Source organism: Trachinotus anak, unplaced genomic scaffold (assembly GCF_046630095.1).
Source record: "Trachinotus anak isolate AG129_WGS33_773 ecotype Australia unplaced genomic scaffold, CSIRO_AGI_Tana_v1 ptg000025l, whole genome shotgun sequence".
NCBI lineage: Eukaryota > Metazoa > Chordata > Actinopteri > Carangiformes > Carangidae > Trachinotus > Trachinotus anak.
Window position 1 is genome coordinate 11,289,362 of NW_027273876.1, and position 14,462 is coordinate 11,303,823.

At 37.7% G+C, this 14,462-nt stretch overlaps 1 protein-coding gene across 1 annotated transcript in view; it reads left to right on the plus strand.

Moving 5' to 3' along the window:
- ngfrb (nerve growth factor receptor b) overlaps positions 1-9,686 on the plus strand; it is a 29,644-nt gene extending 19,958 nt beyond the window's left edge. The window contains exons 4-6 of the mRNA XM_071462422.1: positions 2,934-3,153; positions 4,105-4,265; positions 5,295-9,686. Of these exons, the coding sequence (XP_071318523.1) occupies positions 2,934-3,153; positions 4,105-4,265; positions 5,295-5,638 (725 nt within the window). The 3' untranslated portion in view covers positions 5,639-9,686. The remainder of the gene's footprint in view (positions 1-2,933; positions 3,154-4,104; positions 4,266-5,294) is intronic.
- The last annotated feature ends 4,776 nt before the right edge of the window (positions 9,687-14,462 follow it).

Here is a 14,462-nt window from a genome sequence, read left to right on the forward strand (position 1 = left end):
TTGGTCTAGTAACCACTGAGCTCTGTGTGCACTGGAAACAAGCTGAGCTAAGCAGGAAGAGGTCACCCTGCTCTGAGGCCAGACCATCCAATGTGAGAGGCTGAATGAGTAGTTCAGTAAAGGCACTTAGGGCCCTGATTTAGCTGTTAATTATAGAGGGAGGGAGGAGGGAGAGCACAGTAATGATGCAGAGACGTGGGGAGAAAATGGATGGATGGTTAATGAAAAAAAAAGAGAATAAAAGAAGTGACCGGGAAGGTTAGACAGAAATAATTGTATTTGCTTTCAGTCAAGGCACTTTGAAAGAGAAATTTGGCTGAGTGAGGGGGTAAAAGTGCCGTGCACCTGAGCGTAGGACTGATTGACAGAAAATTAAATGCCTGATAGGAGCAAGTAAGAGAATAGCTTGAGGCAAAATGGATAGAGAGAGGACTGATGGATAAAAAGATGGGGAGGGGGCGTTTGTGCTGGACAAAGGAGATCTCTGTCAATGAATGGTGTCTGATTTCGAGTATGTTTGTGTTGATGGGGGGGTCATGGCAGCCAGGCAGAGACAGATGAGCCATGGTCGTGATGGTGGTGTGTATGTATGTGTCTGTGATTGTCTATGGGGGTGTAGTGAAGAGGATGGGAAGGAATTTGATATGTTGCAGTGCATCAATAGCATCCTGTCTGTGTGTATTTTGTGTTTCTTAGGCATTTTTTTTTACGGGTATATTCACAATAGTACTCCGAGTTGCCTTGAGCTGCTAGCCTCAGAGATCAGGAGCACGCTGCAGAGGTCGGATAAAGTTAGCTTCTTTTTAATACTGGTTTTTTTTCATATTCACACATGCAGTTATATGGAGTTTAAAGAGTTTAACTAGGTTTTCATCCAAATACAGTGCAAATTGTAACAGAATTTTGAGATGAAAAAAAAAAAAAGTTTCCACTTGCTACCATGATGTCACTATCGTTTGTCAAGACAAACAGTTGGCAGTGCTAAATTTCCAGTGTGGTGCTTTTAAACTGATACAGAAGAAGAGGGTGCAACAAGATAATGTAAATAGAAGAGTACCAGTCAAATGGTGAAAAGCAAAGTAGAAAACGTGATGCAAATATGGCGTTTATGATTGTTTCATGCTAGCCAGTTGTAATTACCCTGTGCTGAGTGAGCCAAAAGGTCACTTACCAGCAGCACATGGTTCATTGAACCCAGTGGGACAAAGTACAAGGCTAGAGAAGGACCAATGCTGAAAAATTAGCAACAAGACAAACAGGCAGCTGTGACAGTTTTGAATATTATACATATATCACATTCACTTGCCACGTATTGCCACGTGTCACAGTGAAGTAGATAACCCTGCAAGGCAACAAGTTTCCCGTAGGCTTCAGTGCAACATGACACCAACATCATTTTAAGTATTTTAGTGAAAAAAAAATCAATAGCTTTACAGGTTAATGATTAAGAATGATGGACATCTAGCACAATAATTTAACAGGATGTTCAGTACATTGGTGCTGCCTTAAAGTACTTATCACATCTTCACATCCTCCTTCAGCTAAACGGCCCAAAGCAGCTATGTGCATCCATCTAAATAAGCATTCATTAAAAATGTTTTCGCCTCATTAGTGAAAAATGGCCACCTTGCACTCAGCAGCTCTCCTGGGGTATTTAGAGGCCATGGAAATCAACGGGATGATTTCCTGTTGTTGATGTGAGTAACTGTAAGTAAATGACAGGCGAGGATAGGTTTCCACATTCGCGGTGAGGAGTGAACAGGTCTGTTTTGCGTTAATGGCTGGAAGAAAATGGGCAGGACTGAATGGACAAACTTGCTTTTACCCTCATTAATGGCTGCCTGGGGAGAAAGGGGAATGACCAAGTGATGCGGCCTGTAATGTGTGTGTGGGTATATTTGTTGTATGTGGGCAGCATTAGAGACATTTATGGTTACACTGGCTATGGTGGATGGAAGAAAAAACAGTGACAGGAGCTTAAAGATACAGTAGATGATCCATCTGTTTTGTAGCTGTATTTAAATCTTGGATATCAATCATATTTTAAGCTGAAAATATCCTGATCTGCAGGGTACGACAGAATCTACAGCACACCTCTCCATCTGCCGCTACTGATGGAAATAGCAATATCTGGTCTGTCCAAGAAAAAATGTCCTTTACTCATTTCAAAAGTAATTTCTTGAAATCTCATTGTTAGACTGATCCTGTGTCCCGATTCCCTATAACATTAATTCTAAAATGGTTTTATATAGTGAGGTCACACATGGATCAAATGATTGTAGACACTACATGTAATCTCTACAGAGCTTTTTAGCATCTTTTAGGTCGTTGTTTTGGTTTTAGGGTGTGCAACATTACACCACCTCTGCAGTACCAAACTGCACCAAAACTAGCTGGTGAAAATACTGGAGCATTTAGAAGCTACAGTGTAGGACAGCTGTTCCTAACCTTTTCCAATTCATGGCCCACTTGAAAATCTCAAAAATGGTGGTGGCCCACATTCAACCCCATAAAAATATGGAGGCCAAATAACATGTTCTCAAAGCACTTTTTATTTGAATGATCGATATAATAAAACAATTAATGATTCATATAATAAAATAGTACAGATTTTAAACCTAAATTATGCTGTTTGGCAAATGATTGCCAAAACAGTGATAAGAGGCAAGTGACTTATGGTAGCCAGAAACATGACTTGAGATGAACGCTAATGTAGCTTCTTATCCGTTGAACGCATAAACAGCAACTATTTGCAAACAAGTTCGCCATTGTGTGTTTACAGCTTGTTTCTACTGCCCTCAAGTGGGCAAAAAAACTGTTAATTTAGGTTTGACTGACTTAATATCTAAAATGTATAGTATTGTACTGTTATTGCAGTGTTGCTTTGTTTTCACATATTCAGGAAGCTCATATAGATGTTCTTTATTCCGCAGTTCGCTACATTACCACGTCTTATATGGATTCATCAATGGATTCAACACCCACCTATGACAACCTTTCATCAGAGGGCCCTACAGACAGCACCACCACCACCACCAATGGTGATTCCCAGGAGCGGCTCTACCAGGGTCTGAACGACAAACTCATTCCCATCTACTGCTCCATCCTCGCAGCTGTCGTGGTTGGCCTTGTGGCATTCATCATCTTCAAGAAGTAAGAACAAAAAAGAGCATGAAGTTTGAAAATGATACATTGTGGTTCCCGATGATCCAAAGTAGTAGCCAGAGACAGTCCAAACATACTGTTTACTAGGTTTTGACCTAGTCTTGTTTTGAATATTTTTGGTTGCAGAAACCTGGAGGATTATGCAGATCCATTCAGAAGAAAAAACTTTTTTTTAGCAATCTCTGGTATAAGGAGATACAAATTCAATATTCTTTGGCAACTTGGTATCATTTTGGCTTGTGACCACTTAAAACAAAGCCACACGAGTGTTTTTTTTTACTCAAGTTGCTCATATTGTTTCATGTGATGGACTTTCAAAGGACTGAAGGGTGTCTCTAAGTATCCTAAGTTTCTGAGAAAATAAATGAAATTTAAAAAAGTCAGTTAAAATAAAAAAAATATATATATATATACAGTGGGATCAAAAAGTCTGAGACCCTTTCTATTTTTTTCTTAATCATCTTTTGACCCCTCAGATTTATCTCTGTAGCCTGAAGGGAAGAGAAAATCAATCTGGTGCTCATTACAAATTCATATGAATGACAACACCCAATCGGATTTTGAATTTCTGCAGTTCATTTTTAATGAAATCATCTGCTGCTTTTCTGGATGGGAGCCCACTGTTGTCCTGTGGGTAACAATATGGCCCCAGTTTATTCTCTTCTTTTTACATTTAGAGCCAAAGCTCCTTTCTTAAAGTCTACACAGACTGTTAACTTAAATACTGAATATACAATATATTTGTCTGACTGTTTTGCAAGTCTATACATTCAAACACTCAGATGCCCTGAGAAAGTCCAAAACATAAGTCGGCAAACACTGAAGCTGACCATATGTGGCCAAAAAATCAGTCATTTCAGGTGAAAATAGGTACTTAACTAACTGTTTTTTTTCCCGCTGAATTGTGTTTTTCTCTTCTATTGTCTCATTTTTATTCAGGTGGAACAGCTGTAAGCAAAACAAGCAAGGGGCCAACAACTGTACGGCTAACCAGAACCAGACGCCATCACCTGAGGGGGAGAAGCTGCACAGCGACAGTGGCATTTCTGTGGACAGCCAAAGTCTGCAGGAGCAGCAGGGCCAGACTCAGGCACAGACAGGTAACACACTAATACCTGTACCTTCACAGAGGCCACTCCCTTAATGCCAACAAATACAATAGCCCTCATTTATCAAACTGTTGTACTTAGATTGGGTGTAAGCACATTTCAGCACAAAAATCTGTATTTATCTGTTGCTGAATTTCTCTGGTAATAAGTTTTCTTCTAAATCACATATAAGTCTGAGTGATAGCAAACCTGAAATTTGGATCTCTGTGAATGTGAGCAAACTGGAGGCTGCACCCTAAACTGTCCCACCATGTAAGTTGAAAGAAAAGAATTTACTGTAGCAAATCAGTAAACAAGCATTACAACACTGACAGAGCTATAGAGTTTGTTTTTTTTTTGGCAGCACATGCTCCTGGAAGTTTCCAGTCTTCCAACCTTGACAAACCAGTTTGAGAGATTGTAGGACTTTTAAAGCCACATGCTTACCCAAATAATTGTAAATGTGCAAGCACAGCAAAAAAGTATTCAGACAGCAGCTTTTTGTCCATGTTTGGATAGTATCTTAAAGTGGTCATCTTTGGGATGAGTGATAGTTTTGCTGCTAAACAATCATTGATGTTGACCTGACAGTCAGACTGCACGGCCAAAGCTAAAATGCCTTTTTCTTAGATTTTCTATCATGATGTTTTAATGGAAGTACTCAAGCAGAGAGTCCATTGCTACTCATGCAATTCAGCTGCCCAGTGCGTCTTATAGTTCCTCCAAACAAACCACTGTTGCTGCTGCAACACTACTAATATTTACTTGTATTTACTGCCAGTTGAAAAGCTCATAGATAGGATGTAAGTTAAATTCTTATGGTGTTTCATTAGTCAGTCAGACAGAGCAGTAAAAATGGGGATTTTTCATTTTATTGCATTATTTGAATTTAATATAATTCATTTGTAAAGGTATTCTGATTTTTGTTCAAATAAATAATAAATATCTAATTGGCCATTTAATATTGTTTCAGGGAAAGCTCCATATACCATAAATAAAGGATATATTTCAAATAATTAACATGTCCTATTCCCTCTGCAGTTGTCACCATGGATGAAGAGCCTTGCTTGCTCCTTCCTCTTCACACCAGAGAGAGAGTAGAGAAGCTGCTGTTCAGGGGCAGCGAAGGAGACGACTGCGACCACATGGATGACAGCGACTGGTGCAACCTGGCGGGACTCCTGGGATACGAGGAGGAGCGGATTGCAACCTTCCGGCAGGAAGAGCATCCTGTCCGCGCACTCCTGTCTGACTGGGCAAGCAAGGACTGCGCCAGCATCGACACGCTGTGCACAGCACTGCGCAAGATCAACCGTGATGACATCGCCCAGAGTCTTGTGCTCAGCCCAAGTGCCGCAAAGCCGACCGCCACCTCTGTAGTGTGATTTAAGCTTAACAGAGAGCAAACCACCTGAACCTTAAGCTTAAAATTCTTCCAGAGCCTCCCAAAATCCACATAGTTCATGTATTATAACCGCTTTAAGCTATTCCCTCATGAAGCCAGCAGTCACAGTGATGATCAAATGCCATGAATCTTGTTGAATCGTTTCACGATTAATCAACGGTTCAGACAGGAAGATGCCAGAAATCAGACAAAACTGAATGAATATCAGCGTCCTGAATCAAATCAAGGCAAAAGAAGCAAAAACTTTTCATTTAACTATCAGGATGTGCTTGTAATCACTCATTTTCCACGCTATTTCACATTCAGCTGACCGTTTCATCTGACTTTGTTAAGAGTGGAGCAGCAGTGGGCTTTGAACTGAAGTTAAAGTGGATACCTGGCTCTTGATCCTTTGCATCTTTATTCTTCATTCTTAAACAAGTCATTGTGGCCCTTACTTATAGCCTTCATAAGCCAGTGTTGTACCTCTACATGTTACTTTTCAAGTCTATGCTACCAAAGAGGAGTAAACATCTTCAGACCATACCTGACAAGCGACATTATTCACATGCCATGTTAGACTTTTTGAATTTAAGTTGACAAATGGCTTGTGTCTGTTACTGCTACCGGATGAGGCCTGCATACCACAGAGTATCTGGATCTTGGCAAATATGACAGTCTGAAGAAAGATGCTTGGACGCATTTCAAATGAACCTGTTCTCCTTCAGCAAAAACAAAAGCCAAGTTCAGCTATTTACTCTTATTTTAAATATTTGTGTTAGGTTTAAGGCATGGAGTACCACACATGTGGAATTAATCTCAGTGTTGGCTTTGTCTTAAGTGATTTCTGCTGACTCTTTTTTTTTCCCCAGAGAAGTTCTAGATGAACTGCTGGCTGGACTTTGCCAACCAGGTGGTCTGTGGCGCAGATCATTGACCGAAGCAACATGAGACTCCAGTCTATGTGCTTGGGCCTATCTATGTAACACAGGAGCTCCTACACAGCCTCCGTCATACTGACCCAGAAAAGGGAAGGATGTGGGACTCAAAACTGAAGTCACCCAGTAACAACAATGTATACTGAATGTATATAGAGGACAAGTGCACACACCAAATAGAGACATACACATACTATACATACATGCAGTACACACATAGACCTTCAGTATGTAGCCATGCATGCATGTACTATACAAACAGACATACAGAACATGTATGTATTTACACATTTGTTTAATCTAGAAAACACAGAAAAGTTCAGATCCTGCCATATACTGTATGGAGCACTCTTCCGAGGGGACCATATACTGTTTAATCTCACTGTTAGTAGCAAAAATAAGGTAACTCTGTGTCTTTCAAATATGTCTAGAAATTGTATAATTTGTGTGTGCACTATAGATGGTGAAATGCTACATTAACAGTAAACAGCATGCAGAAACTAGCAACTCATTGTCAGCCAATGCACAAATTCCAAGACAAAACAATGTACAGAGAGTACAAAAAGACCAGGATGCAAAGCAAAAACCCAGGGTTTTCTATCTTTTTTGCTTAATTTCTCAGGGTATCTTGAATGATTGTCTTACATCAATATTCTACTTAATATTTTACCCTCTATAATTAACTGAACAATCTATAATTGTTCAAGAGGAGACATTGTGTTTATCCAAGCAGCGACTGACAATCCTTCAAACAGGTGAATAAGAGGGAGAAACGGGACAGAGAAAAAAAGAAAAAGAGTGTCTTGTTTCCTTATTGTTTGCAACAATGACTTTTGGATAAAAGGCAAGTCAGGCGAGACATAAGTCAAAGGATGTAGGATGAATTCAAGCCAAGGGAAAGCGGAAAAGTTTTGGATTACTTAAATGTAAAGGTGAAACCCAGGAATCTGCATTTGCATTAATCAGCTTGTTTATGAATGGCATTGTGTGCTTTTTACTTTGTATTGTGTTGCACCTATTTGATTTTAATTTGTCAACACATACTTCAACATTGTAATTGTGACATGATTATTATGCTGCCAGCTGATGACCCACGGGACCTACTTTTTTCCCCTTTTTGTTTACTGTCTGTTTTGGGGGAAAATGTGAAGGAGCAAATAGTTTACTGTGCTAAACTTACCTATATCACCAACTTCATCTGTTGCTCTTGAGTACAGATTGTACATTGTTACTAACTATTAGCATACTGAGCTTCATGCTGTAGTGTTACTTTAAATGAAGGTATTCTCACTGTTCTCTATAAGGGTTCTTGTATTTTAATTCCCAAATAACACTTGTATATGATATTATGTTTCTCTTATTGTTCTAGATTGTAGCACTTACATGTGTGATAATGTTAGTCTGTTTTGCATCACAAGTGCCTGGGAACTATTTCAGGTGTCCACTGATGTTGTATATTTCTGTTTGTTTTTGTAAGTATATCTTCTTTAGTTGTTGTTTTTTTAACTTGTAAATAATTTGTAATTTTCCAGTTTTTAGCTTAGTTAACAGCTGGAAGGCGCCACTGTACAATATGTGAATGGGACTTTGTTACAATATCAGTGCTACCCTAGTTTAAAAGAAAGGGCAAAGGGAAGGGAGGTACCTTTGCGTCAACAAATTATTCACCATCAGGTGTATTAAGGTATTGTGTCATTAAGACTGGATACAAAAAGGAAACACAAATTTGAAATACGTAATCCGAAAATGGAAAGGCTCTAATCTCCCATTCAGTAAAACACCACTTGAGTGAAGAAGTGAGAAGACTGGTACCACTATTATACATGTCTTTATGATAAATTAAGCTACAGCCGGCATCTTAGCTCAGCATGAAGACTGAAAACATGATGAAACAGTTAGCTTGGCTCTCAGAAGCACCTCTAAATCTCAGTGATTAACACATTATATATTTTGTTCAATACATTGAAAAAAGTGCTGGGAGTTATGAATTAGACTGTGTATGCTATTACTTTTGATATTACCTTTGATCAGAGCCAGGGTAGCTGTTTCCATAATTTTACAGTCTTTAGGTTAAGATAAGCTAACTGACTGCTAACATGTATCAGGCAGTTATAAGACAGGTATCAATCTTCTTCTCTAAGCCTCAGCAAGAAAATATTTTCCAAAATGTCAGACTATATCTTGAAATCGAAAGCAACCCATATGAGCAGAAATTTAAAAGTGTTGCAACGGTTCGTGTTGATGTTTTTTATCTATAGGCTTTGACTTAAGGAACAGGTTGCATGTAAAATAAAAGGTTGAAAGGGAGACCCAAGTACTTAGTTGCCCTACAGTTCTGGAAGAAAATTGCACCACCAAGGTGTCAAGTTGCTATTCTGTGAGGTAAAGCTCTTTGGGTTGGACCTGATTGTGACCAAAACAGAATGAATAATCAAAATGTTGCACAAAACCTGATATAACTTTGCTTTGGTGAATTGATAAGTTTGTTTATTATAAGCTTCTGCGAGAAGTAGGGAAAGAAACACTCTCCACTTCGTTTTTATGACACCTAAAGAAATTGTTTTGGTTTCATGGTTGTATTCAATATTATCCATCACCATAGAACGACCTTCCGTAAAACCCCTTTGTCCATTCTCCTATAGTATAGTCAACACTACATGTCTTCAGAGTTTGTCCTCTTGTCAGATACTGGGACTGAACATGGAGGCTCGATCAGTATTTGTTTAGTTCGGTAGATATTAGAGATCTAATTTAATAACAATGACCAGAAATTGAATTGCTTGAACAGTAAACCGAACTGAAGGTGAACATGTCACAATATTGCACTTGGGAGTAACAAAGTAATCATGTACATGGTGGTGGGAGGTTGGAGAAGGGGAACTAAAAAACTGTCTTTAGAGGATCAGGTTGTTTTCTTTTTTTAGAAAAAGACCCTGGTAATGTAGTTCATATTGACAAGACTGACAGTGCACCAGGACTGAATTGTAGAGATGTGAGAAATATTGAATGTTCCTTATATACTAATACATATACTGTACTATACTTAATGTGAATTTGCAAAATTCTTACAACAGACAAGCAGTAAAACCACTAATAAAGCTCTTAAATGCATTTGTGCTCTGTATTGATCCAACAATGCACACACAAACCTGGGAGAGCATGCACTAGCATCCAAACACACACACACACACACACACACACACACACACAAATTGGTATGGAAGCCCAAAATGTTCAATAGCAAAAAAGGGTTAGGGTTTTATATATATATATATATATATATATATATACACATATATAATGATATAATATAATATTATTATCTAAATATAGTAATTATGTCTAAAAAATAAGTAGTGAAATAATAAATTACTAATACTCATTGTTATGAAATGTTATTTAATCGTTCAGTTTTGTTGGAGTTCGTTGTGTTCCTCTAACTAACAGGAAGTAAAAAGAGCCATTTTGAAAAGTGACATGAAATAAAATGTTACACTATACCATTGTGAAATAAAAACAAAATGACAAAAAAAAGGGCAATTTGGAATAAAAAAATTATATAACAGAATTAGAATAACTCTAACAAATTTTGGTTACTGTGAAACAAAGAGTTTTGAAATATTACATAATAATCAATAAAACAATAATCAATCATCAATAAAATCACTAAGAATTCTATAGTTACTTATTTCTTCACTTATTATTGTACACTTTTGGGATCCACATATTTGCATGTTCCAACACAATCACAGCACAGTTTGGTCTTGGAACAGCCCTGGATTCTTTTGTGTTTTGCCCTCAGGAAGGAGAAGGCCTGTGCATTTTCCTCAAGAGCCATCAGAAAGTCCTTCTGACATGTAATCCAAGCCAAATGAGACAGACTGATTACTGGAGGCTTCAACAGTTGCAGCACAAGGAGCCCTGGAAGAGGAAAGGGGGACTGAAAACAGGGCAGTGTGGGATGGCCTAGTACATCACTGGTTTCATCAAACTGACTACATGAGTTATGACAGTGTGTGTGGTCAGTGTAGCAATGGCAATACAATACTATCATAATACTGCAGATACCAACAACCTGTCAACACAATTAGACTTAGTGTGGTGAGTGATATGGAAAAGTAATGGTGCGTGAAATGACACATGCTATCACATAGGTTCCCACTGGTTTCACATTTTTATGTCACTGTGGGCTCAACACGGTGGTAGTGTTACAAGTGTGAAAATATTGTGATAACTCATAAATTATGGTTGCAATGTAAATTGATGTTTTTTTTGTTGAAAATGATACTTGTGCTGGACAAATTGTAAAGGATGTCTACAGATTTTAACATAAGATAAGCGAAGACAACATAGACACGCCATATTACTTAAATAGATGTAGCACTTACTTACACCAAGGTCTCCTACCTTTAGTGTAGGCTTTAGTGTTGTTACTCACTTGTAAGTTATTTTGGATAAAAGCCAAATGAGTAAAGGTAATGCAATTGTAATTTATACAGAAATGTAAATGTAGAATATAGTACACACCACAAAAAAACAAAACTGCACGTGAATATAATATATTTTTTTGGCTATTTGTGCCAGTTATACATCTACAAATTGTAGATAAAAAAATGTTGATAAAAAAACCCCTCCTGCCGAGACTTGCTCCACTGTGCTCCCAGTCAAATTAAACTTCATGTAATTAATCTATAGTCGTTAACCTGCCTACTGGCTCTAGTGGGACCTGTTTCTGCTTATTCAGATCAGAAATGGCATCAGCAGGTTCTGACCCAGTCCTGGTACTGAGGATCAGTTTTGAAGTGAACCATGGTCCAAATGGAAAACACATTCCCCAGCTAACTGCTGCTAACCTCCAGTGAGTCATTAGCCAGGAATGCTTGATGTGTGAAGGGAACCATGTGTGTAGGAGTGACATGTGGTGGTGAAAGAGGATAGGCCATGTTGGGTTTGGGTGACCAGTTTTTAACAGAGTGAAAAAAAAAAAAAAAAGTTGTGCTCACTGAGTCCAGTTGCTGACTCTGTAGAGCCACATCACTTACAATCAGTGTTTATGTTTTAATAGAAAATGTACATCATCTCCAACACTTGATGTACTGCTGTAATTATAAAAACCTACTTCCTAATGTTGTTGACAGTGAAAACATGGATGTAGAGGCTTCCTACATCTTGCAACAAGATATCATTTGATGTTAAAACATTTAACCACAATGCAACTTAAATTATTTAAATTACTCTGTTCAGCTGTGGAGGTAATTAATGACAGAAGTGCTTGCAAAATAAAATGATAATAATGATAATGATAAATGATAAATGCGGAAAATGTAACTAGTATACAGTACTTTTAAAAGCACAGTAAGCTAAATTGATAATTAAATAGATTACAGCACATAATTAAGTTTTAGTTTGAATGAAAGTGTCTTAATACAATTCATCAAAAAGAAAACAGAAGATATTGATATAAAACATGTGAAACAAAAATACATTTTCAAATAACAGATACAAAAGCAAACATGCAACTTAATTATAGGAGTGGGAAGATAAATAGGTGATCATTTTGATGTAATATCGCCCACTCAATTAACTTAGTAAATTTACAACATGTTATGTTTAATTTTATGACTCAGTGACAGTGTGGTCTCAGAATAACATGTTTATCCAGTCTACAAATCACCACTGGAATAAAGTGAGAACGTGGAAACAAGACTCCCTGAGGACTGTCCAGAAATGTGAGGTTGTGAAACCTTTGCCATGAAAAGACCTTTCCACAGTTCCTGCATAAAATAACACAACAACGCATAATAATTTCTGAAGGTTCATCCTTCACATCTCAAAGGACCTGAAGCCCTGGTTCAATTAGGATGGAAAAACCAATGCTAAAATATTCTGATCTAGCTTTAAAGTACACGAATACTTCAAAAAACATATTTTCTGTCTCGGAAACATGAGAGTTTGAAGGGAAGACTGATGCCACTTTCATTTATTGTATGTCTGGTAAATATGAGGCCACAGTCAGCAGCTAATTAGCTTAGCACAAATAATGAAAACAAGAGGAAAAAGCTCTCTCGTCTTTGCCCAAAAATGATAGTAAGTAAGAAAAATTAGTATTTATTTGGCTACAATAATAATAGTAATTTGTGAAACACTATATGCTGTCCCTGGAATATTCCTGCTCATAATGAAAATTAGTTTTGTTCAGAGCTACCCTATGTTGCGGCCTAAAAATTATGAATGACCTTTCGCATAGATTTTGTAGAATTATATTCAGGCTGAAACCAATTCCAGTATGGCATGAAAAAAGTCCCCAGTCTTCTAACCTCTATGTCTTTTTTGCCTCATACCATACAAGTTAGCACAGTGTTCTTTAAGAAGGCACTCACTTAGAGGAGGTCAAAGGCCAGAAGCATCTTCATCTTTACAACCAAGGGAAAAGCAACTCTCTGAGGATCTCAGTAGACACTTACCATGATGGACGACTGACTGTAGCAAGTCTGCAGATCTTTCCAGACGAGGGCACACGTGTTCTCTTTGGTCACGGTGGACTGTAACAAGAGATCAAACACAAGGCGCGGCCTTTGAAAGCAGCAAAATAGTGTTGCTGCTTGGGACAGTAGGGAAGACATGACTGATCTCTCAAGTCAAAGGTCAGCATCTGACTGGGTAACAGAGGTGGAGCAGGTTTTCTTTTCTCGCTTAGATTCAAATAAGTGTGAATTTCAGGGTCAGCTTCAATTTGTATCCTGTTTTGTAAACAATACATGAGAGGATGCGCCATCTGGGACTGAAATGCAATCTTCCTAATACTGCACTAAATTCAGAAACAGTTTATGTCTTGTCTCTATCCATTCAATTGCACCGACAAACCTTTACAATGAAGACAAACCTTTGGTGGGTTTTTAAATGAAGGATGTGTCTCTAGTGTACAGGAGAGAAAAACTGTTAAGGCAGGTGATTGAGAAACCATTCACTTGCACTTTTATACTTGATACATTTCTATTGTTGTGAACTATTCTTCATAAAGTGGCACGCTCTCCATTTTACATTTCAAAGTTAATTTAATAGTCATGATTACTAATAATCAGGTTGTGAAAACAGTTGAATAATGTGTTCTGTTGCTCTGTGGGATCTTGAGAAAAAGATGTTTTTAAATCTATTGCCATGCATGTCCCACAGCTTCATTGACTGGGGTGTCCCTTTTTTAACTTTCAAAAACAAGAAAACATGGTAACATGTCCTCCACCAGTTATGCAGCCCCTTCCCTCACTTTTTCATGACCTAAAATGTATTTATTGGTAACGCAATTCTGACAATATATAATGCTGGGTATATTGGATTGCCTTGGCCAAATTTTTACTGGGGAATAGTGTTATCTCAGCAATCACTGAACAAAGATTTATGAATATATCTATGAATGTACACACAAAAACTCACTCATAAATCATAGATAGCATATACTTTTTCTTTTCAGAGCAGTAAAGATTCTGCCACTTCTGTCTCTTGCTCTGTCTCTGCTGACAAAGCATTTCTTCTTCCACCTTCTGCAACGATAAATGTGATTTACCTGACATGCCATTTTATCCTTTGTAAAAATGCATGACCAAGGGGTTCACCTTTGTGTTTATTGTCATTTATCATCATGATGACCATAAAGAATGAATACTACACCATGACAAATCGTTTTATCTTTCTAATTTTTCTAATGTTTACTAAGACATAATTAGATTGGCATATATTGATGATCGTTTCATCCCTATGCAGAACTGGTAATGTCTTTATCATTTATGATAAATGGGTAAAAATATTAATCAACAATCTGTTATCTGTTACAGACATGTAACGCATTTCTCTGAACTGAAACATTAATGTAAACTCTGTCTGCACTGTGTA